Source organism: Papilio xuthus, unplaced genomic scaffold (genome assembly GCF_000836235.2).
Source record: "Papilio xuthus unplaced genomic scaffold, Pxut_1.1 DF826159.1, whole genome shotgun sequence".
NCBI lineage: Eukaryota > Metazoa > Arthropoda > Insecta > Lepidoptera > Papilionidae > Papilio > Papilio xuthus.
In genome coordinates, this window is record NW_013532490.1 from 2,338,579 (window position 1) to 2,362,709 (window position 24,131).

The window sequence follows — 24,131 nt, forward strand, 5'->3', positions numbered from 1 at the left end:
TCTTTATTGAACATTAAATCGGAAATATGCTCCTTGTACGTAATAAATCATTATTCTTCATTTAAAAAATAAATAACTAACTAATAAATTGAAAATGAAAGCTTTCAAATGTTTATGTTTTCCAAAAAAAAAATACGAATTTCAAAAATGGAATTGTTTAACCAGATGCTAATAACATTTTACTACAATTCACTTTAAAAATAAAACGTTGCCAACATAACAAAAACATTTTTTGTCTCCCTTCCTCTAATTTATTCAAACTTCAAACTTGCTACTTAATCGGCCGCTCTCCTTTCTTTTAAAAGACATTTCTTATATTAGCAACAAAGAACGTCGTTGCGTGCTTTTACTTTTTTAATTTAATTACGTCTTTCTTTTAGAGACAAAGGACATAATGTGTTCAGCCATTAACAATTGTTTGAAAGACAGATATAGAATTCTTTTATTTTATAAGAAAAAAATGCCATTATTTTATTTTACTTTTTATAATATCTGTTGATTAGAATTAGTTTTTTAATGTTTTAATAACTAAAATAAATGGCGCGAATTTGGAATTAATTGACGCAATTGGTCAGATAATAAACTGCTCAAGGTATCCACTTTTGAGTAGACTGTCAATCAAATTCTGGGGTTATTTTATTAGACAAAATAAGCCTAAAATATAGACCACTATTTCTCGCTATGCTTAGATAACTAGCTTTATTATATTATTATAGGCATTAGAAGTTGCTTCAATGGTGCCAGATGCAGACTAACGGTCCCGTACAGTACCTCACAAACTGGTTGTTTCAGTAAAAATATATATACATATTAGATGCATGTCTATGCGTTTGGGTACGCTTACGTGAGATTACCTTGAGCACGCAATTCATACTAAACTTAAATTAAATTCCTATCTGTACATTAGTCAAGTAAAATAGTTAAATGTTATTAAAACTTATAATAATTTATGGCTGGTCGATACTGGACTGAAGCTTTAAATGTCTTTGTGTTCTTTAAGAAAAAACTTTCTAATTTCGAACGCAACTTTCCACGCTTATTTTTTAACGGTCGATTGTCTATGGTAATTACCGATTGTGAATTAACCTTTGCTCCTTTAAAAATCGAACGACGAATAAAAATCCCGCCAAAGTTTTTTCACTTAATTTAAACTCAAAGGATACTCGAGATAATTGCTCTCCGCGTTCGCTCCTTTCACTCCGAGATCTCAAGAATCGAACCCATTTCCGAACGAAAGTAATTTTCTACATTTTCACCCCCAAATTTTTTGGCATTCACCATAAGGCAGCGGCCATTGTGAGTAAAGAATTGGTGATTAAAATTCAATTTTCGAACAATCGACGCGTTAATCGGGATGAGAAGGTGCATTTTAATTGGACGGAATTTTTAGACGATAATTATATCTGAGATTTATGCAAGGAATTGTAGATTAGCAGCTAAAAATCTATCCACGGTCAGGGTTCAAATCCAAGTAAATTAAATTAAAAAAAACCATAATACTGTTCCATTTATCAACATTAATCACGCGCATCGGTCAAAAATTAAAAAAAAAACCGTAACGTCAAAATGACTTCACAAACATAGGGTTGGCACAAAAAGAATCCCGGAAGATATCCCACCTTACCTGCGAAATAATAAAACTGTAGGGTTGTCATTAGCATAATAATACGCGGGTACTATTATTTTCTGGGTATTGGCTAACAAATGCCCATTATGGACTTAGGGCAGCTGCAGGCCATTTTTTTCGGGGGTCATTGTCCAACGGAATGCATCGCTTTGTTTAAACCGTCATAGGTCACAACCCTACCATGTTTGTGGCACATTTTTAATTATTATTAACATCGACTATTATTACTATTAATAATTATTTTATTATTAATAATTTGGAATTATATTACAGTATTATTTTGCTTTTAAGTTTGTAGCAATAAGTCAATATTTAATTTTACATGAGTACGAGTCGGCAAATTGTTATGGTGACTAATCTATCCACGACTTCGTCCGCATTTGATTAAAAAAAACTAAATGAGTAACCTATGTGTTCTTCCAGATTATGTTCTACATCTATGCCAAATTCTAGAGAGATCCATATAGCCGTTCTGGAGATACCTTCTAACAAACATCCATCTTAACATTCGCATTTATAATATTAGTAAGAAGTAAGATTAGAACGCATCTATAAAAACACATTTCAAGGATTGAATAGAAACGGTGCATTCACGTTTGTGTAACGAATATCAAACACGATATGACGTCATCAAACTGAGGTGCCATGGTTTTGTATAATTAATTTAATCGAGTAAACTTCCAATATCGTTTTTACCAGTTTCATCATTAGAAACTTCGCCGTGCGTGTCTTATGCATTTAGTTAGAACGATTTCAAACTTATTTTTACTTGTTCTATTTTAAATTAACCCCTCGGTTTAGTCTTGCTTTTTCATAAAGTATTAAAAATGACATAAGCTTCAACCCTTTGATTACCTGTTGTTTTTTTATAACACGAAGGGTCTATTGTGACAATTTATATTATTTTAGTCCACTATTATTACGACAAAGATTATAAATGTATTTTGTTTAATTCAACATTGCCTAAACATACGATAAAGTCGTAGTAAAACGACTTAGTCGATTTTTTTGAATCTAAAAAAGTCTTGTTTTGTTTCCTAAGTCCGAGTGATATTATGTGAAGCCGTATTTTCTAGGTCTAGACTTTTAAAGATCATATCTAAACAGCGTTAAGGCTAACTCAGTAAGCGAAAGTTTTTGTTACATAATTTTCAAATGTACATTTACTTTAAGGTACTTAGCTTAGCTCTAAGTTAGTTCTCACCACGATCAAATATAAAAATATATTAAATCTTCAACTAGACAATCTTAATTTTACTAATATGAATGCGAATGTTGGGATGGATGGACGGATGTTTGTTACAAGGCATCTCGTGAACATAGAACATAGTTTGGAGAACACATAGGCTACTAATAAAGTTTTTTTTTATAATTCCGCAAGACGGGGTCGCGGGCAACAGCTAGTTCTAGATAAACAATAAATTCAAATGAAATCTTTTCATCTTTGCCCTTTTTTTAATTTTAACATAAATTCTATCAAAACTTGCTGAAAACACAAAGTTTGAAACGAAGCGTTTATGAATGTTTCATTAAAATAGATTCGAGATTATTCTTTTTGTCGAATTTAAAACTGCACCGAAGTCGGAATGGAATGAATAAAAATAATCGTCGGGCTGGGACTGATGCCTCCGCCAACCTCCTACTTTTCACACGATCTCAGTCTGCTTAGGGTTGTCAATTGGAAAAATTATATTCATATTTATACACTTATTTAAAATATTATAAATAGAGAGACAGGTTGGTGCTAAGTGAGCTAAGACTAGTAGAGTCTCTATTAACCTTAATCACCCATTAGTTAGTATAAAGAAATAATATTTCATATGTTATGTATTTCATTATAAAATTACAGAAAAACATAATTTAAACTTGAGCGAAACGTATCATTTAATATCATAAAACATTCCATTTAAATGATAAAATGAAACATTCATTATTTAAATTATATTTAAAAGTATTGTAAGAATTTTCTACAAAACTGACCTAGCGAAAGATGTTATTTTAAAGAAATTAGTATTGTAATGAACCTCTTTTCTACGTTAACACGAGACGAAGTTTAAAAAAAAATCTTTTACAACTGAGATAAGAGTCTCAACTTAGCGGTAAGTCGTTAGCGGCAACCCTACCGCCTCGCAGACGCTTGCCACGAACTTCGGGAAAACTTGCCAACTATAGTTTTGTTCTTCTTGCATTTTTCTCAGGCAAAGAACGAGTGTTTTTTTTTCTTTCCTTGCTACGATTCCGCCCGCTCGTTGAATATTTTTACTCCTCCACTCGAAATCTTGTACCCTTTTCAGGAGTTGTCTACCTATCTTTCTTTTACAATTCATAGAACAGAACATGGAATGGAGTAGTTTTTTAAAGTTTCAAAACGCATTTTTATTCTCAAATATAGTGAAGTTTCACATAGCAATGTGTTCAAACCGATAGTTGGGTCGATCAGCCCAACAGTAATTTTATTTATGGTTCGATTCTATGGATATGATCGGCAAAATGGGATCTATCGGTGTACTGATTGGCCAAACAGAAAATACCTGTCATTGTCATTTTATTACTGTTTAATTTTATCATCACGTACTTTAGTCACTTATATATGTTCGGTAAAAGACGTATAAGTTTTAAGCGTGCATACAAATTGGTGACAAGGAATTTCAGATATGAAGAGTATGGAAACCTAACTACTAAGTATCTGTAAAGCAGTCTCAAAAAGGTCTCCCTCTCACTGGAGATGTATCGAGTAGTCACAATGAAACACTGGTTATATTTTGGTTCGAGTCAACTTTAATTAAATTCGATCGGCAAGTCGATAAATATACCAAATAAATTGGTACCGCGATCTAAACAATATGTTCCGCCATCTATTGATATAATATTATAAACTAAATTGACATAGCGTTTGACAGTATCAGTAATGTTATCATACTATCTTTATGATTTTAAATAGTTACACAATCAACTATCGATGTGCGCAACGGCTATAATTAAATGTGGATTGGATATGGTAGTACGTATTGATCCTTTCCTTAATAAATATAATAACAATTTCGACTTGACTACTCTAAAGATTTCTTGTTCGTTGAAAACTCTCTTTAAGTTTTTATTTGACCACTGAAGCATTCCTGAGATAGCGCCGCGATGGAAATTAAAAAAAGCACTTGAGAAAGAAATAAAGAACACCGCGTAAAAGTTCGCGACTTGGGGGTACAGACTTAAAGTAACATTTCTTTACTCCTCTTTATGGGAACTTTGTTATATTTAACTCGGCTAGGAAAATACAAAATGCAATGGAAATTCGTATAAAACAATTCACAGGGCGCCATTTTCAACGGACGATTTATTAAATTTAACAAAATGGCCGCCGGAATATGCGTACATTTCCGAATACGTCAATAGCGACAAATTTCGCCCGCCCCGATGCAGGTGGAATACTATTATATTTTTTTCATGCCCACTGACCACCCCAAAATAGTTGGGGGCGAGGGGGAATAGTTGGGAGGGAATGCGTGACCTCAACCCCACCCCTGTATGCCACCCTATCACCCCCGGCGAGGTCGGCGGGGAGGTATGGGATGGGTGGGTGAGGGGAGATGCACTTACCGTGTGTGCACGCAAATTCATGCCCAATAATTTAAATTTCCGATTGGTATGATTAATTCAAAATTAATGTTATGTATTCGTGAGCCCCAATATAAGTCGACCATTATGGTGAAAACAGTTCTATGAGTATACATATTATGTTATTATATATACCGTGATACAATGTCAAATAACAGTATTTCTATAGTTAACATTTCTTCTAGTGTACGCTTTATCGGACTCTGTTATTTAATTTTAATGTCTTAAAAGCATTTTATTTATCATTCCCTTCAACGTAGATATTTTTGAATAAAACAAAAGATAAAAATACAGCAAAAGTAACGTTTACGTGTTTCAAATTCATTGTTCTCTTTTACAGACTCATTGTAATCTCTCTAGCATATTGAATCTTTTATCTTCATACTAGCTGTTGCCCGAAGACTCTGTCTCCGCGGTATTAAAAAAAACTTAATTACTATGTGTTCCTCCAGCCTATATTCTATATGTACGCAAAATTTCATCGAGAAAGCAGCCGTTGTGGTGATAACTTCAAACAAACATCCATCCATCCATCTAAACTTCACATTTATAATATAAGTAAGATTTTTTATGTATTAATAATTTCATTCGTTGTATTGAATCAAACGCATCATTAACTGAGAAAACACGCGGTAAATATCTGTATAACAAGTCAAAATGGCGTAAGTCTGCGTTCTAAATTCAAAAATAAATTCGCAACATGCTCGCTCCGTCGGATCGTTGTTTTAAAATCGACATCGCAATGCGTCGTAGTTACTGCATTTTTATATTATAAAATATTGCTTTTATTTTTTTGTACGCTTTTCTTTGTCTTTTATTTTAAAATACTTTTCACTTTTGTTAACTTTTTTTGCAACTGGCCAGTTTCTAATATTAATTTATAAGATTTCATATTTCATATTTCGAATTGTACATTTTTTGCGCAAGAAAATAGTTCTATCCAATACAGCAATTAATGTACTTTTTTATTTTAATTTGTTTTTTATTGCATTTTAAAATATTCTTATATAGTTGTGAAACGAAACGTAAAACATATTTTTAACAATTTGTTTGTCGCAAAATGTGATTTTTTTTATAATCTGTGAGCGAAATCTTGTTTGAACGATTCAAGAATGCAAGACCTACGCAGTCAAAAGCCGGGATAGCTGGGAAGTACTTTTGTATGTAAATCAAATGCGTAGGCCAAACAACGAACACGAAGCTTTTGTAACTGAACCTAGTTTTCGATAGATACAGCTGGTTGCTTTTAAATGTAGAAAAATACTGCCAGTGTTTTATCAATTTTTTTTAATTAAATTTTGACAAAACAATTGTTAATTTGACACATAGATAATTTTTAAATTCATTCCAATTTCTAGTTTTTATTTTAAGTTATTTTTTTTTATCAAAAAAAATTGATTTGAAGTTTATATATAAAATTAATTTAATTCTACTCCAAGGTTCCTGGCAATTAATATTAGTAGAATAATTATTGTACAGTGGTAAAAATAATTAGAAATAAAAATGAATAATTTCAGCACAGAATAGCATGCAAATAAACACACGATAAATGTTCACAGAATCCACTCAGATAGCATCCTTAAGCCGTTGAACATCGTTCGAACTGTGCTAAGGCAAACGCCTTTCCCTTCCTTACATTTATTCATAGAGAAATAACAAAAATAGCCATACAACAGCGTCCAATTTACTTTGAACCGCCCCGTCCCCCGCTTCTTACTTAATTCTGACTTCGGAGAGGTATTGCGCTAAAAGCAACGGCTCGCTTTATAATGGTCGACTTAGCGCGTAGGTTGTATAGGTTGAAAAATGGTTGTCTGGCCACAATAGTATAAGGAACGGTGAACCCGGAAGAAATATTTTCTATGGTTAAGATTTAATCTGTTGTCCAGTTGGATCTTATAGATAAAGTTCAAACTTATCGATTTTTTTTAATAATGTTTATATTATAAATGTAGAGATAGGCGTAGGAGATGGATAGTGCAAAAGGTGACATGAATAAGAAGGGAGAGACGACTGATATAACGGGTGATAGATTGATATGGAGGATGGAATCCTGGTAACCATGAGTAGGATAAGGTCAAAGAGTTGATGAATGTATCCATTATTATAGTATACTAGCGGACCCGACAAACGTTGTCCTGTCTACACGTCTTTAATTTGAATAAATTAATATGAAGTTAATATTTGATGAAAATTGTAAATCTAAACCATTCCCAGATCCCCTTGAACACACAGAAAAAATTTCATCAAAATCGGTCCAGTCGTTTGAGAGAAGTTCAGTGACATACACACTCACAGAAGAATTATATAATATATATATATAAAGATTTTAATATATAAATTGAAGAGTTTAATCTAACAAAATTATAACAACCAATATATTCTTATAAGATTAAATAGATCCGTTTAAAATTAACTTGAACGTATTTAAATAATCCACTAATGTTCTAAACTATTTATATTGAATACAGTTTTAGAAGGGAATCGGACAACTTTAATATACTATATTTTACATACCAAATATCAAATGTTAATATTTCTACACATAACATATTGGTTTGCAATATATTTACTAAGTAAAAAACCGGTAAATACAAACTAAAAATCAGATTAATAATTTTAATTGTTAAGTTCACTATATTTTGGATGACATCGATTTTAATTGGATCTTAAAACTACAATTATCCAATTGGAATTTATTATTTGCGTAATAAAAAACACATATTATTGAATATTATTTATAAAATAATATAAACACACTTTTTAATATCATAAAAAAGGTTAATACTGACACGTTTGTTTGCCATTAAATATATCAATAATTAAAAAAAATCATTGTAAATACAGATAATAAATAATTATAGTATGCCAGTACTTTTAGCCAACTGGCCCAATAAAAGCCATGCGATATTTAGTATCAATAAATATGAAGTTACCGTTAGTGACCGATTAGGTATAGCCGACGCGGATGGCAATATTTCTATGCGATTCGCCATGTCAATGGCGATCGTAATATATCTATCCCCGTGCATTTAGATAGGGTCGCCATTTGCATTTCATTCTTTGGATGCTTACTTGAATATTTGAATAATGTTTAAACGATCTTTGGATTCTTTATCAGTTATAAATAAACTGTTTTATAATAAATTTATTAAATTGGAAGTAATAAATTTACTATTAATATATAAATAACAAAATACTTGACTTACTGCCACACTCAGAGACATTTGATCATAAAACTTACTATCTAAACAGTCCCTAAATTTAGATTTCTGATATATAAATTTACCCGCTTAGTGACTAATTAGCGAATCTTTCCTTTGAAATTAATAATTTGAGGTTAGAAATGACTTTTTCGTATAAAAATTGCTATTAAAATAAATGTTTTTTTTTTATATTTTTAAGTTTAGAGTAACGCAAACATTATTATTTTATAAACATAAATTATATTTACAAGTGAAAATAATTGCTATAAAAGATGCCAAAATAAATTTGTATATTTAGTCGTGTATTTTTATAATATCATGCAAAATAATTAACATTGTAGACGACAACCAAATTACATAAAAGTTATTTTTAATATATGAAAATAGAAATACATTTATAACCAGATTATAACATTTTTAATTTAGATCCTATAACTAGTCAGTTTATTAAAATAAATTAATAAAGACTCATAACAGCCAAATATAAAAAACAATCATGAATAATAAAAGAACGATATTATTTTTATACTTTTTAAAAGCAAACTATTATTATTATTATATAATAATGTTTATAATCTCATTTTAATAAAGAAAATTTTCTGTACACATTTTAATAATATACTAATTTATGTTTAATAATACGACACTATCCATTTGAAAAATCTTTCCTAAATGGTAACCCTGATCTAGGAAATAATTCTACAATATCTTTCCTTACAAACGCATGCGTATGTACGCATTCTTCTCACACATACAAACTCACGCACACAATCACGTGCAAGGACTGCAGAATACATATACACATATCTGTGTATGTTTACGCTTGTGTGCGTAGGTGCATTGACCTATGCATTTGCTTGCACTACAGGCTAAAAGTATGCGTTCACTTTATTATGGTTTTATTTTTAAAATGTTATAGTCAGGTCATCGCTTTCTTTCGTGTTGGGATAGGTCGGGAATTCAATTTGGCACTCAAATAATATCGGTTATAAGGTTTTTGGAACGTTCTTTAACCTGAGAGAAGCGTAATCAAAAATTCGGTTACACGTTTACACGAGTTTTATCGATTCGTTTTTTTTTTTGTAGCATGTCTTTCTAAACTCTCTACTATTTATAAATTTAATTTATTTAAGCTTTTAACAAGATTAATTGGATATGCAAATAAACAAGTTCGTTATAAAAACTGAGCTATGTCTGATGAATACATCTCGAAAATCTGCTTTTAAAATTAACATTACTAACTGTCGTTCGCGACTCAGTCCGCGCGGAATTAAAAACATAACGGCCTATGTGTTCTTCCAGATTATGCTCTATATGCCAAATTACATCGAGATCCATGCAGCCAAATACTAGCATTTATTATTATTAATGAACTTAACATCTCAATTAATATTTCCAGGAGAACGGCCATACAAATGCCATCTACCGGACTGTGGGCGCGCGTTCATACAACTGTCGAACCTACAACAGCATTTAAGAAATCATGACGCCCAAGTAGAGCGTGCGAAAAATCGACCTTTTCATTGTAATATTTGCGGCAAGGGCTTTGCTACCGAAAGCAGTCTACGTACGCATACAGCCAAGGTTAGTACCAAATGAAATTAAAAAAAAAACATCATTTATACCATTTGAACAAATCATTTTTTACGAAGCAATTTTGCTGAACACCGAATTTCATCGAAATATTACAAAGTACATCCGAGACAGTTTGAAGTTCCACATGAATTAAAGATAAAAAATTACAGCAAAGATAAGGTACAGGATGTGACTTCGATTATACGACGCTGGGCCTTAGATTGTATTGAGGTCAAAAGACAATGTGTCAGGCTCAGCAATAAAATCTTTGGTTTCTTATATATTTAAAACTATCTAAAACACTTTAAATATTTATTATATTTTTTATGTATATATAACGGATGAAATAGTCGAAGACTACTAATCTAAATTACGACAAGTTTCTTTGAGAAAGTGACTCGAAGTATTGCATTGGTGTAAACAAATTAGCATAGCATTATGAAATTTTATTAAAATTTTTATTTGAATCTCTTTAATAGAATCAGTTTTGATTATTTCCGTGTTTTTTGGCATTAAATTATTATTATTATTTCTTTAAATGATTGTAATTCATTATGCTATGATTAGGAGCTGAGCGAAATACGAAAATCGAAGACAATGCTAGCCGGAACCACGGCGGCTATATCTAATGTATGTTATATTTAATATTAACTGATCTAAATTTTGATTTTTTAAGCTTAAATATACACATCGTTTAAATAAATAAATTTTTCAAAATAACGTTTTTTCGCTACAGCCAAAATTAAAAATAATATCTATATTGCAATCACGAACGTCAATTTTGTTTTATGATTACTCTTTGGCAAAATTTTGTTTCAAAATTATCTTAATGTTGTTTATTTCTATATTTTATGTTGTTATAAATGTATGCTAATCTTTCGCCTATCCGCATCACCACCGGGTGCTGAACAGGAGCTTCAGCTGCACCTTGGTGTTTTGCAGCAACACGCGGCGCTGATGATAGGGGGCGCCACTGCTACCCCTTGTCCGATTTGTCATAAAGTCGTATTCGGGGGTGAAGCCCTCGTCGAACACATGAAGAACACCCACAAGGACCCCAACGCGTCCGGCGTTGCGAGTAAGTGTCCTGACGTTTGGATACATTATTACAATCCCGTTGGGATAGTTGGCAATTACAAGGAATGGATTGCAAAAAAGGAGCTTCATCTATTTGGAATAGATCACGTTTCTTTCAGTGTCTTGGTCGTTTGTGTGTTTCTAGTTTTTAATATTTAGTTGTAAGTTAATCTCTTTTGTTTGAAGCGTCATATTTATTTGAAAAAGTATTTAAATAAAATAGAATTGTCTTTTTTTATCGCATTCTAAACAAGAGAGATTTATTAGTCCGTAAGCCGCGTCACTGGAAGTTTTAGCACTTAAAATGTTGTAGCGACAGAAACATTTGTTTTACTTCCAAAGAATTATTTAACATTGTAAAGATAAAAGCTTCCAGCTGACGCAAAGCCATCAGGGGTGTTGGTTTTTACAAAATCAACTGTAAAAACACAAAAGTATCGTTTCCACAAACCTTATAGTTTTAAGTTTATAGATTAAGCTAAGAAACCATTCGAGGGAGCGTCGTATTGTTCCTACATTAGGGTAGAATGTTTTACAAACATTTCACGCAACCAACGACAGATTCCTCGGATGGCGTTCCAACTTTAATATCATAACATGTTTTGTTTATATTTAAGCTAATGTTTTCGACGTTTCAAGAACTATATCATTCCAGTCGGCGTAATTGTGTTGATCGATTAGTTTTCGTTACGATTTCCCCATTAGCAATCAAAACAAGTTTTTGCTTATCAAAATTTTCCCACTGAACGCGTCATCATTTGATAGCAGCTGAAATTTCACTTTACTGTCCTTCAACGGATAAATTACAAGTGATTTGCCATCTTCTAATGTCTAGATAATTTAGATTTAGTTAGTCTTAAGTCGTCAATATCATTCGTCTAACATGACTAACCTGTGGTTTTTTTTCTTTCCTTCCCCCTTAACCCACTAACCTACCCAATTCCTGGTGAAAATGGTAGGTCCACCCGCCACTTCACCGTACCCAGCGCAAGCTAAACCAATTGATCCTTATATAGCGAAGCGGCGGACTGCCAACCATCCGTGCCCTGTCTGCGGGAAGCATTACGTGAACGAAGGTTCCCTGAGAAAGCACCTCGCCTGTCACCCCGAGACCCAACTCACCAGCAGCCTACGCATGTGGCCGTGTTCTGTTTGCCAGGCCGTTTTTACACACGAAAATGGTAACTATAAAGATTTCTTTATCCTCAATGTTTTACTACGACAAAAATTGTCTTTTAATAGGACAAGGCGATGAAGCGAGTAGTAGATTCCCTAATATTCACAATAAGTGTTCGCAAATACCAATAAACATCAAACGAATGTACTGCACATAACCTTATTTAAGCAATTTTCATTTGTCACGAAATTCTCTATGGGAACAAATTGTAAACTATAATTAACAAATTTTTCATCAACTAGAAATGTACTCCATTTCCTTTTAATGTGATATTAAATTATTTCCAAAATTTTGCAGGTCTACTTTCCCATATGGAACACATGAGAATGGAACCTAAACATCAATTCGCCGCCCAATACGTACTATCGCGAGCGGCGGCAGAGCGCAGGGAGCGGGATATACTGGCCGCCGTGTCCGCCTCGGCCGGCGGTTCCGGCCTGCTTAACCTCGCCCCGCCCTCCCCCACGCACTCCGACTCCTCATCCAACGGGCGACTGTCTTCGTCCGCCGGTTCCGAAGCCGGTGCCACGGTAAACAAACTTTCAGATTTGCTCAGATCCAACAATGGGCAAGCTTATGGTGATGAAAGAGTAGCAGCCATAGCGGCTGCCGCTGCTAACATGATGGCGCAACCTGGAGAAGGAGCGAACGCAGTGCAAGTAGCCGCGGCTAACTTAGTATCAGCGATGAGACAACAATTAGCGAGAGAACCACCACCAGAGACACCGGCACCTAACGAGGCAACTCTCCGCATGCAACAAGCTGAAGCGCTGCTCAGAAGTCAAGCGGAAGCTCTTAGATTAGCGGTGTCCCAAGCCGCTGCCGCGCACAACACTGAGCCTCCCAGTCCACTCAGACACAACGGAGGTTTCCCGACACCAACCAACGACGCCAGTGGGCAGCTATCGCCCGAGCTAGTGGAAGCGTTTCGAATCGCCCAAGAACAAAGATTGGAACAAGCGCTGCGTTTGCACGATCCGAGAATGCTTGGCTTTAATATACCATCCCCACAGCAAGTTGCTCAGCAGGCTGCACAACAAGCGGCTCAACAAGCTGCTCAGCAAGCTGTAGCTGCACAACATGCTGCTCAAGCGCAAGCACAAGCACAAGCTCAAGCTCAAGCGCAAGCACAAGCTCAAGCGCAGGCACAAGCACAAGCACAGGCGCAAGCCCAAGCCGCTCAACACATGCAGCAATCGTCGCTGCATATGGCACAAGCCCAGGCGGCGCAACAGGCCGCACAGCAGGCGGTCCACCTACAGCAAAACCCTCAGCCATGAAAATTCAGCTATTACTAATCCGATGCAATTTCGTTTCTGCATTAAACAAAAATAAAACCAGTTTAGTATACAAACCAAAAATAAATAAGATATATTTTCGGATAACAAAATATAATTTTTTTCGAAGCGAAGCGAAATCGCCTCAGATTGGTAATCGCTTGACGTTTTTTTTACAACAGTTCACAGAAAATTCAAAAGAAATAGCATTTCGTTTTATGAGTCGTTCGGAAATTATACAATGTTTGTCTATTAGCATTTTAGATAGGAATAACTGTTGTAAATAGGGAAACGTATAGTCAGGGACATTATTGTGTACATGTATATATAAAAAAAAAACTTAAAATTATAGTCGAATGAACAAAATCGGAACAAGAAACTCGCCCGAACAAGTAATTAGAATTAGAGAGAGACCTGAGACAAATAAATTCTGTGCAATCTTCGATGGTTTATTCGTTTTGGTTATTATTGAGTGTTTATTATTGAGATATATTTATTTTTAAATAGCTTTATGGTAGAGCGATGTATTTCTTAGCTTAGTAAAAACTTTTGGATGTGCCAAACTCTTTATTTAGCACATTTCTCTCGTATTTCGAGAATTCTTTGCAATATCTACATAATGTCCATATATATTTTTATTATTTTCTTTATTATTACCTTTTCATGCAATAACACGTCTTATGCTAGTCAAATTTAGAACGCACAAATATTCTATTTTTATAAAATTCAAAATTAATTTTATCTACTTTTCGGGATTATTCGTCTTTATGTTTTAATTTATTTTATTTTAAAATAAATGCCATATTAGTACTAAAGCTGTACATAACTTAGGCATATTATTAAAGCTTTTGTTATTAACATATAATAATTTAACAATATTTTCAAGAAATCAATTATTTACAGTTGTAAAAAATATATTTAACATTTTATTTTACATGAAGACTGCCGTTACATTTGTGTGTAAAACTTTACAGTTTTAAATGATAGAAAAAGAGTATAACTGAAGTTATTTTTGAATCGAATAATGATTCAATTACCGTGACGTAACCAATATTTCGTCAGTCGATAATAATTTGGTAATTCGACAAACATTTGAATGGAATACAGTTAACACGGGACATTCTTTACATCACCAGAATGTTACAATAGCCCAAAATATTTATTTTTCTCTTAACAAAGCAAAGTAAAATCTACAATAGCCCGATTGATCAATGTTATGATCATTTTAAAGCATTTCGCTTTACAAACGTTTGAAGCAAAACAACGCTTTAAATGTTGCCATTACAATAGTTCCATAGTACACAAGGATTGCAAAATCTGTACACCGAAATTGCAAAACGGTGTACGGTATTGCAATTTTACCCAGTAAGAATGTCAAGTGTTGCCGAATATTAATTCTTTTAATATTATCATCATGTATTATAATAAGTGACAATTACCGTGTATAATATTGTTTTTATACAATTTTATACACGTTATTTGTAATTATACGTATAATCGTAAAATAGGTAAGGTAATAAGTAAGCTGATTTAACGTATGTAATTATTTCATTCTTGAATTAATATTGGTATCTTCTTGTCACAGTAATAATTGAAACCCATTCTTCCTGGTGTCAGGAAGCTTTATTACAAAGCCAAGAGATATCCAATGTAAGTAGGAAAAAAATCACAATGCAATAGCCCAAAAAGATCTTTATTATTTACGTCTTTCGGTTATGGAAGGGAGTTTTAATTGATATTTTTGTTTCATGTTGTCGTAATTTATTTTTGAAATACAAAACTTTTCGGCGTATTTTTCTTATGATTTGGAGTGAAACGGCCAGTTGTTGACGCGATGGATTTACCCGATGAAGATTCATTTTTCTAGGAAACGTGAATATATATATCAGATTTATTATACGCAAAACCAATAAAAATTCGACTGACAAAAATTGAAATGGCGAAATTGAACAGAAAATTGTTTTGTTTTCGCCCGCAATGAAACACAAATGATTGCTATTTATGTAAAAATCTCCTGATAAATTTAATATATAAATAAATTTAATATAACAACAAAAGAAGTTCCTATGAATATTGTATAAATGGTATTGTTTTAACTTTAGGTCATAGTAGAAGGAAAATTTTATGAACGTTTGGTATTTATAAAGTTATAATTAATAAAACATCGTGTTAGGGAACTAGACTCGGGTGACTTCGAGTTGTACAAAAATAAAAAAGAAGCACGGATCGTGTATCCTAACATTAGATATTTAGAACAAAAGTTACGTTTCCAAGAAAGTGTTCATGACGTCACTTCTACATATTTGTCGCGGCGTAAAAACTAGTTTTACAGATATATCTAAAAAATAAAAATTAAATCAAATACTATTTTCGACAAGATGGAAATTTTGCTACAGAATTTTTTGAATTAAACCAAAATTATTGATATAGGAATCCGATATAGACACGTCGCGCAGATATGTGGACGTTATTGTTCTTCTGTGATCATCGAAAAGGAATAGTTAATAAAAAAGATCGTGTCTGAGTTGTCAGAGGTTATGTTTAAGTTTTCGACAGTTAAATTTTTTAACGTTGAAGAAAAATCGAAAAAATTTTTTCTACATTTATTTTATGATAACAAAAATTTCTTAGGTAAGCTGTGTACATTTAATAATACTGATAAAGCCTAACTAATAATAAATGAGCGATAACAGCATCGCTTGTGTGTGAATTTGGGGAAATATATTACTGCATTTTCAAGGGTGAAACATTTCCTTAAAATCATATTTTAGTATCAATAGTACTGGATTTTGTTGAGAACAAAATTTCCCAGGCGGATGTTACCGACTCCGCCCATTTCACTACAATGCGCTGTTGGCTTGTTTCCATTGTCTAATGGTTGTGACACACGGTAACGTTATAGTTTTATTGGCCATTTGCAATTTATATTTGATAATTGATCATTGTTTTTACTAGTTATGTTATTAACAAGAAAAACACCTTCCGTAAAGAAAACACAATCTAAACTCAATTTAATTCTAAACCAATTTTTAAATAAATAAGATGTACTTCAAATATTTACCGAAATTTACGACTTTCGGATTTTAATACGAATGACGAACGCAGGAATTATGTATTAGAAAAAAGATCATAAAATTGTTGCCTTGTTTAAACATAAATGTGTATTGTCTAAAGTGGCGTTTCTGTAAGTTTTCTTTACTAAATAAGAACAGACGGTGTTTTTCGACAAGTTGTTTTGAATTGTTGCTCCTACTATACAACAAGTGGGATGAAAAAATATTCAAATCAAATGAGGAATTTATAACTTATGTAACTGAACTGTAGGACAATTATCGGCAATGTCACTGTGCGTTTCCACCTGTCTAAACGATGTTCAAATCACATTCTCCTCAAAGAGTTATAAATTTCTCAAATTAAATACTTCCGCAATATATTTGCGATTACATTACATTTTTTATTTCAAGAAATAATTACTGGAAAACTTTTACACATTATTGCAATAACAGCAAAGTATACCGATGTTGTACATACTTTTGAAATTTTACAATTCAGTGTAAAAGTTTTACAGTAATATTGTTAAGTTTTTAAATATAACTTGCTGTTGATTTAAATTAAGCATCCTAATTGTCTGTTAATGTTTTCTTTTTAAAGCTTTGTCGTTTTTGTTGTTTGTATTGGGCTTGTTTTATTAAATATTTAGTAAAATATACACGTTTATTCATAATTATAAGGTAGTCAGGATAGCCAGGTTTTCAATTTATATCTCACGTAGTAGCTATTACATGTATCTTATATTGTAAGTTAGTATAATTAATGTAATGTAATAAGAGGACTCTTTTATAAAATTCAAGCAAAAACATTGAATACAATTGTATTTTTTATAAACGGGTCCGCAAAAACATAGACTAAGTATGGTTTTTTAAACGCTCTGAACGATTGCTTAGTCTATGTATCGTAAGTAGTAAACAACGAAATAAAAAAAAAACATAAATACAAAAAAAAATCTGTGTACTTACTTAAATGTCGTAGATAATGCGATTACATTGGTGTTTTTTATATAGGGATACTTTCTGTCCCAAAAAGGTGTCACAACCATTTTGACGTGAAAACATTTTTGTGTAATTTTTCGAAAATGCTAACCATGTTTAACTTTTTGATAACAAAACAAATAAGGTAAAATATCTCGGCAAACTAAAACAATTAACTAAAAATGTAACAACATTGTTACAAATAAAAATTGGCCAACGGTGCATTTTATTTTTCGTCTATGTTATTGTATGCCTAGCCTCTATAATGTCACATAAGGCAATTTTCGTTGTATCTAAAAATTTTGTACTTTCATTTTCAAAACATATACAATTATCCAAAACCAGTTTCTTCAATCTTGTGTACAATTTTTGGAATAATTTACACGTTTACACAGTTTCGAAAAAAAAATTCAATTTTGTGTAATTATTTCCGCAATTTTGTACACAATGAAATTCAAATTTTTCGAATCATTATATTCTAGTCTTTGTTTACTTTTGTAAATTTTCTTATTCTTATTGTGATAGTGTCGTGATTGGTTTTTGAGAGAGAAACAGAATTTGTAAAAAATGAAAGAACACTTGATAATGTAAATTAAATTGGAAACGATTAAGTGTAAAATAAATTCAAAATTAATTAATAAATATATTTCGGCGTATAAAAAATTGTGAAATTCATTTTAGACACTAGAATAAATATGATTAGGTAGAAGTCGAAATTCGTGTTTGGCAAATATTATGTAAAAATAAATAAATGAAAAAATTGTAAATAATTTTAGAGATGTGACGTGATATTAATAATACACAGGGAGATGGCTCAAGCTGTCATATTTGTTCTAAAATAGCTTTTATGCTGACGCAATAAGGTTGAAGACAGCTTGAGCTGTGATCTGTAACTACCTAATCAATGTAAGAGCGAGGGTTTTCGGAAGCTACAACTCTGAGTCGTTAATACGAAAATATACATCATAATTTACATTTTAAAGTTTTTAATATTTAATCAGAGTTTATATTCAATTAAATTCAATAATAACATATGTATTTAGACTGAGATATTCCCTTTCCAAAAACAATATTTATTAAAAAAAAAAAGTTTGTTTATATTTGTGTGAAAAATCCAACATGGATTCCGACAATCCTCGCTTCAAGGTGAAATGAACCTTATTGTACGTTAATACGTTTTGGAATTAAATAGATTGTAACAGAAACACGACACGACAGTTTTTGTGTTTAGTTAGAATGTATTTTTGTATAGTTATTTACCCTATTATGAGTTTAATTTAATTAATAATTAGTAATAAATCGATGCCATGTTTTATTTTTACTAATTTCAGTGTTAGATGTAATGTGTTTATTGAATATTATATTTTTTATATAAAAGTTATTTTTTTTTGCGTAGTCAAATCGTATGAAATGCTATGTTTAGTTAAGTTTTAGCGTTGAATTATTTTAAACAATATTTTTAATGTTTATCGAACAAATAACAAACATTTAGTTTTTTTTTTATAAACGATGGTTTTATTTTTAACAACGGGAAATGCTTATTGTGTCATTTAAATGAGAATAGTAACTATTATTGCCGAAACGGTTAGCTATAATTATTTTAAAAAATAAAAAAGGATGATTTAAAAAACCGTGTTTTTTTACACCCACATTTTAAAATATGTACTTATTCTTGATATAATTTACTTGATAATTAAATGTTTACTTACCCATAATAACAGGAGCTGCTCAGCTGATTCCTTACCTATAAAGAAATAACATTTTAGATTAAAATGAATGCAAGAAGAAGTATTATCAAGAATTAGACCAGCTTAGTATGTATAAGTATAGTACTATTTATTTCAGGAATGTATTTAATGATTGGGTTCGTATGTACATTTTTTTAGACATTACTACTTCTCCTAATCCTTTGGCGCGAATAGCGCTCTTTCGTTACAAAGTCAACTGTCAGAATAATTAGTGAGGGGACATAAACGTCAACATTAGTAAGGCTAGTGTTACACCAGTATTCCGGCATAGTGTAAAATTTTCTTCCTAACAGTTAGGACAGTTTTTTTTTAATAAAAACTGATTTACCTGCCATCTAGCGGTGAATAGTAAAATTACTTAATAAATATACATATTTTATGAATCAAAACATATTAGCACAATTAAATGTACATCTCTATTAATACAACAAAAATATACCTAATGCATAATAAAGATATTAATTTAATTCCTAACTAAAGCACTAATGCTAACGCCTGTAGTCTAAAATTATTGAAAAAGTGCCATCTTGAAATATTAAAAAAAACACTTGAACTATTGTTGAAATGCCATCTAGTGTTAGTGTAACAAACCATCCTTACTCTGTGTTTAAGCAATTCTTTTTGAATGCACCCATGAACAATAGATGGCGCTTTTTCAGTAAAATAAAATAGTGTATTATAAAACAAAAACAATTTATTTTATCGATTGCTTTTTATTTGTAGTGCCTTCTCTTATAAAGCAAAAATTCGTTTCACGACGGTTTGCTTTTTAATCTATACGAAAAAAAATTACAAACGATTCCAAACACAAAATATAGATGGCGGTAAAAGATATTTTTATCGTACACTAGGCAAATTACACGGATCAAAAAAATGTTTAGAAATAAATTATATTTTTGCAATGAAAATGATAGAAATAATGAGTATTTAAAAAGTCCAAATTAAACTTCCAGCGCACCCCTAAAATTAGCTAAAAATATTTTTTTTATACATAAGAGCTAAAAATAACTAAATTGTTACTAATCACGTAATATTTATGTATACTGGTCGAAATAGTTTTGCGTTCAATACCCTTTCCATAAAAGGTAATGCCTTGACAATATTGTAGCACTCGTTCCGGACTGAACGCTAAGCGCGATAATTAATATGATATTAAAATAAATCGCTTGGGGAATAAAATAAGTAAAAAAAACTCCAATACGTGCGTTGCGCTTAGAAGACCGATGCCGTCCTGATAGGTTATATGGAGAAGGATTGTTTATACATTCAATATTATTCATTAACTGTCAAACTGACATCGCCAAACAGAGCCTAATATGAATATTCGTGATAATAGCCATCGTATCGTTTTCGACAAAATTTGTATTTATATTTGTGCACCACCCCTATCTTGTACAGTCGCCAAAATGTCATACTAACTTTGACATAATTTATGACGACCATCTTACTAATATTATAAATGTGAATGTTTAGATGGATGGACTGATTATGATGGATGTTTGTTGGAAGGTATCTCCGGAACGGCTCAGCGGATCTTGATGAAATTTAGCACATATATAGAGCATATTCTGGAAGAACACATAGGCATTTTTTTATATCCGCGCGGACGAAGTCGCAGGCGAAATCTAGTAGTATATTATTAGAAGACTTTGAAATAAAAGTTTATGAGTTTACAAAAAGACGGTCTAGGGTGCTATTCAAGTTTTGATTAATGCCTAAAGCTACAATTTTAAGTTAAGCCTATCGTTTTAATAGACTTTTTCCAAGGACATAAAATACATTTTTAAAGAGCCATCTCCTTGCTTGCCGGGTAACATACGAGGTTCGCGTGTAGCTCTTATCACTACGAATACGTTAACTACAATTTTTTCCCGCGCTTTTTCACATTGGCCGCATGTAATTTTCATTCCACGTTACCGCTTTTTCACAACCCAGGGGCGCTACACATCGTCGTTTTTTGTTTTATTATTTTCTCGTCTTTTTTTGAAATTCGAATCACTTTTGCACTGAATCGAATTTAACGAATATGCGTGCAGTTTTTGTCCTGTTTGAGTGTTGAGATGTTTATATTTTTTTCTTTAGCTTACGATGTTGTTTTTGTGCGAAATTTTATTTCCAATCTTTGTTATAAATAGTCATGGTTAAATGGCGTTAAAAGTTTGATATATAAACTACTCGTCACCCACGACTCCGTCCGCGAGGAATTAAAAATCCTCATTAGTAGCCAACCTGTCCATCCAGACTATGTTCTACATATATGGCAAATTTCAGCGAGATTTGTTGAACCCTTCTGGAGATACCTTTATACAAACATCCGTCCATCTAAACAAAAACATTTATAATATTAGTAAGAGGATTATATATTTTAAATAGGAGGTTCCGTAACATTTATAATTATTTATCGAAAATATTTCCTTCGGGATCATTACTTTGTATTACATTTGACATGCTTTAAAGTTTGCTCAAAATACGTGTTTTTTTTATAATTTAGAACAATAAACAAACCTATGTGAAGCAGATATCTTGCTTAAGGGGTTGTGGTGGTTAGGGTGGGGGCCCTGATCGCCAATGAAAAAAATCCCGAGAAGACGGCAACATTGCGTGGTCCGATGTTGCCGAATCTTGCGAAGGCACAAGGAAGTATTTTCCTGGAGTCTTGCAGAAGCTCAGTGCAAAGGGTTCCGGTGCGTTCCTTTGGAGATCCCGGGACCCTCGCAGTCGCACTTGAGGTTAGCCACTGAGGGGGTTTTAGTGAGTAAGAATCTCACATAACCCTGTCTTTCCCCCAAAAGGCAGGGTATCTTACGAATATTTCCCCCCCCCCCCCCGCCCCAGATACAAAAAAAGATATCCTGCTTTTTAAAGGGTCTTGTATTTGAGATCGCTTAACTTATGATAATTGATTATTTACACTCAACTAATAAACATGATAAAATAAACAAATAAAGATATTACTTTTGGTGGTCAATATTTTTGAATCACCTAGTCCCACTAAACCTAAATGTATATTAAAAAAATATATTTTTAAAAAACCAAGGTTGACGATGTCTGAGTTTTTTTCCACGCCCAGACATCCACGCTTGATGGTTTTCTAACAAATAAGCGTATTGCCATCGACTATTAAAATCTCCACGCTAATTAACGCTAGAAAAAACCCAACCCCATTGGTGATCGTCATACGATTACCTACTTTATATCATATGAGGTAAGGGTAAAAATCATTTAACAAGAATAACAGTACTTTGGTTATATTTGTGTAATTGGCGGGAAGTCTTAAAAGGGCACTGACTTTATTTTCTTTATAAAGATTTCACTTTACCGCTTTATCTTAAGAACATAATACTGAAGTATTAACATGTTTAAATTATATTAATATTTACTTAAAAATTATAAATACAGTAACCAAACACTCTTTTTGACTAATATGAAATCATTTGGAGTGAGATGCATGCATTAAAAAAAATTTAAACTTACACAATCGTTTTGTTGGGTTTATAATCTTTATATATATAATTCTTTTGTGAGTGTGTATGTCACTGAACTTCTCTCAAACGACTGGAGCGATTTTGATGAAGTTTTTTGTGTGTGTTCAAGGGGATCTGGGAATGGTTTAGATTCACAATTTTCATCAAATATTAACTTCATATTAATTTATTCAAATTAAAGACGTGTAGACAGACCAACGTCTGTCGGGTCCGCTAGTCATATATAAAATTCTCGTGTCACAATTTTCGTTCCCATACTCCTCCGAAACGGCTTGACCGATTCTCATGAAATTTTGTGAGCATATTGAGTAGGTTTGAAAATCGGCTACTATCTATTTCATAACCCCGCGCGGACGGAGTCGCGGGCGACAGCTAGTATAACATATATAACTACAGATAACAAACAATAACATATATTTGTATATCTTGAAATTTAGAAGCGGCTAAAATCTTGCATGATATTAAAATGATTTATTCATTCATCCATCTATCCAAGCATTTATAATATTAGTAAGATATATTCTCGCCTTTTAGTAGATATGTAGATTATCGTAAGTTACAAAGTTGCGATTTACTGTTTTATGTTTTTAAAATTTATTTGATAAAAACCTATTTCTGTGTAACACATGCGATCACGGCTAAGTGAGGTCGGCGTTCTATATATACACCAGATTTTACATGGATCTTAATTTAGCTAATCCAGAGATCCATCCATCTAAACACTCGCATTTATAATACTAGTAAGAAGTTTCGTCAGTGACAATACGCGGTTATATTAAAAAAGTAACATTCCTAAACAGTTGGTAAAAAGATAATTTCTATTTTGAATTCACTTTACGTGCCAATAAAGAAAGTATGTTTTGATTATTCACATCTTTGTGGATAAAAAAGGATAAAACGATCGATAGATACTTCTAAAACTGTATCACTTTGATAATCTGACAGATTGACAGACACGCAACGCGTAGGTTGTCAGAATAACAGTTGAAACAAGTCATTTCATAATCAGCTGTCTAACGCTACTCCGTCCGCGCGGAATTAAAAAAACAACTTAATTAGTTGTTCTTCCAGACATTGTCTACATCTATGTCAAATTTCAGCGAGATTAATGCTGCCATTATAACAAACATCCATCTATCTAAAAATTAGCTAAGCATTTATCTTACTAATATTATAAATGCGAATTTTTAGATGGATGGATGTTTGTTTGAAGTTATCTCTTCAACGGAAAGGCCCAACAGAATTTGCTGAAAATTGGCATATAGATGTAGAACATAGTTCAGAAAACATAGGAAAACATACTAATTAAGTTAATTTTA

General features: G+C 32.2%; 1 protein-coding gene across 6 annotated transcripts in view; it reads left to right on the top strand.

Moving 5' to 3' along the window:
- LOC106123196 (zinc finger protein 628) overlaps positions 1 to 14,249 on the top strand; it is a 63,408-nt gene extending 49,159 nt beyond the window's left edge. For 3 of the 6 annotated variants that reach the window (XM_013319424.1, XM_013319425.1, XM_013319427.1), the window contains exons 7-11: positions 9,845 to 10,029; positions 10,588 to 10,650; positions 10,933 to 11,098; positions 12,057 to 12,278; positions 12,572 to 14,249. In XM_013319424.1, coding sequence (XP_013174878.1) covers positions 9,845 to 10,029; positions 10,588 to 10,650; positions 10,933 to 11,098; positions 12,057 to 12,278; positions 12,572 to 13,554 — 1,619 coding nt within the window. In that variant the 3' untranslated portion in view covers positions 13,555 to 14,249. The remainder of the gene's footprint in view (positions 1 to 9,844; positions 10,030 to 10,587; positions 10,651 to 10,932; positions 11,099 to 12,056; positions 12,279 to 12,571) is intronic. The other 3 variants (XM_013319428.1, XM_013319426.1, XM_013319429.1) reach the window with 3 other exon arrangements.
- The last annotated feature ends 9,882 nt before the right edge of the window (positions 14,250 to 24,131 follow it).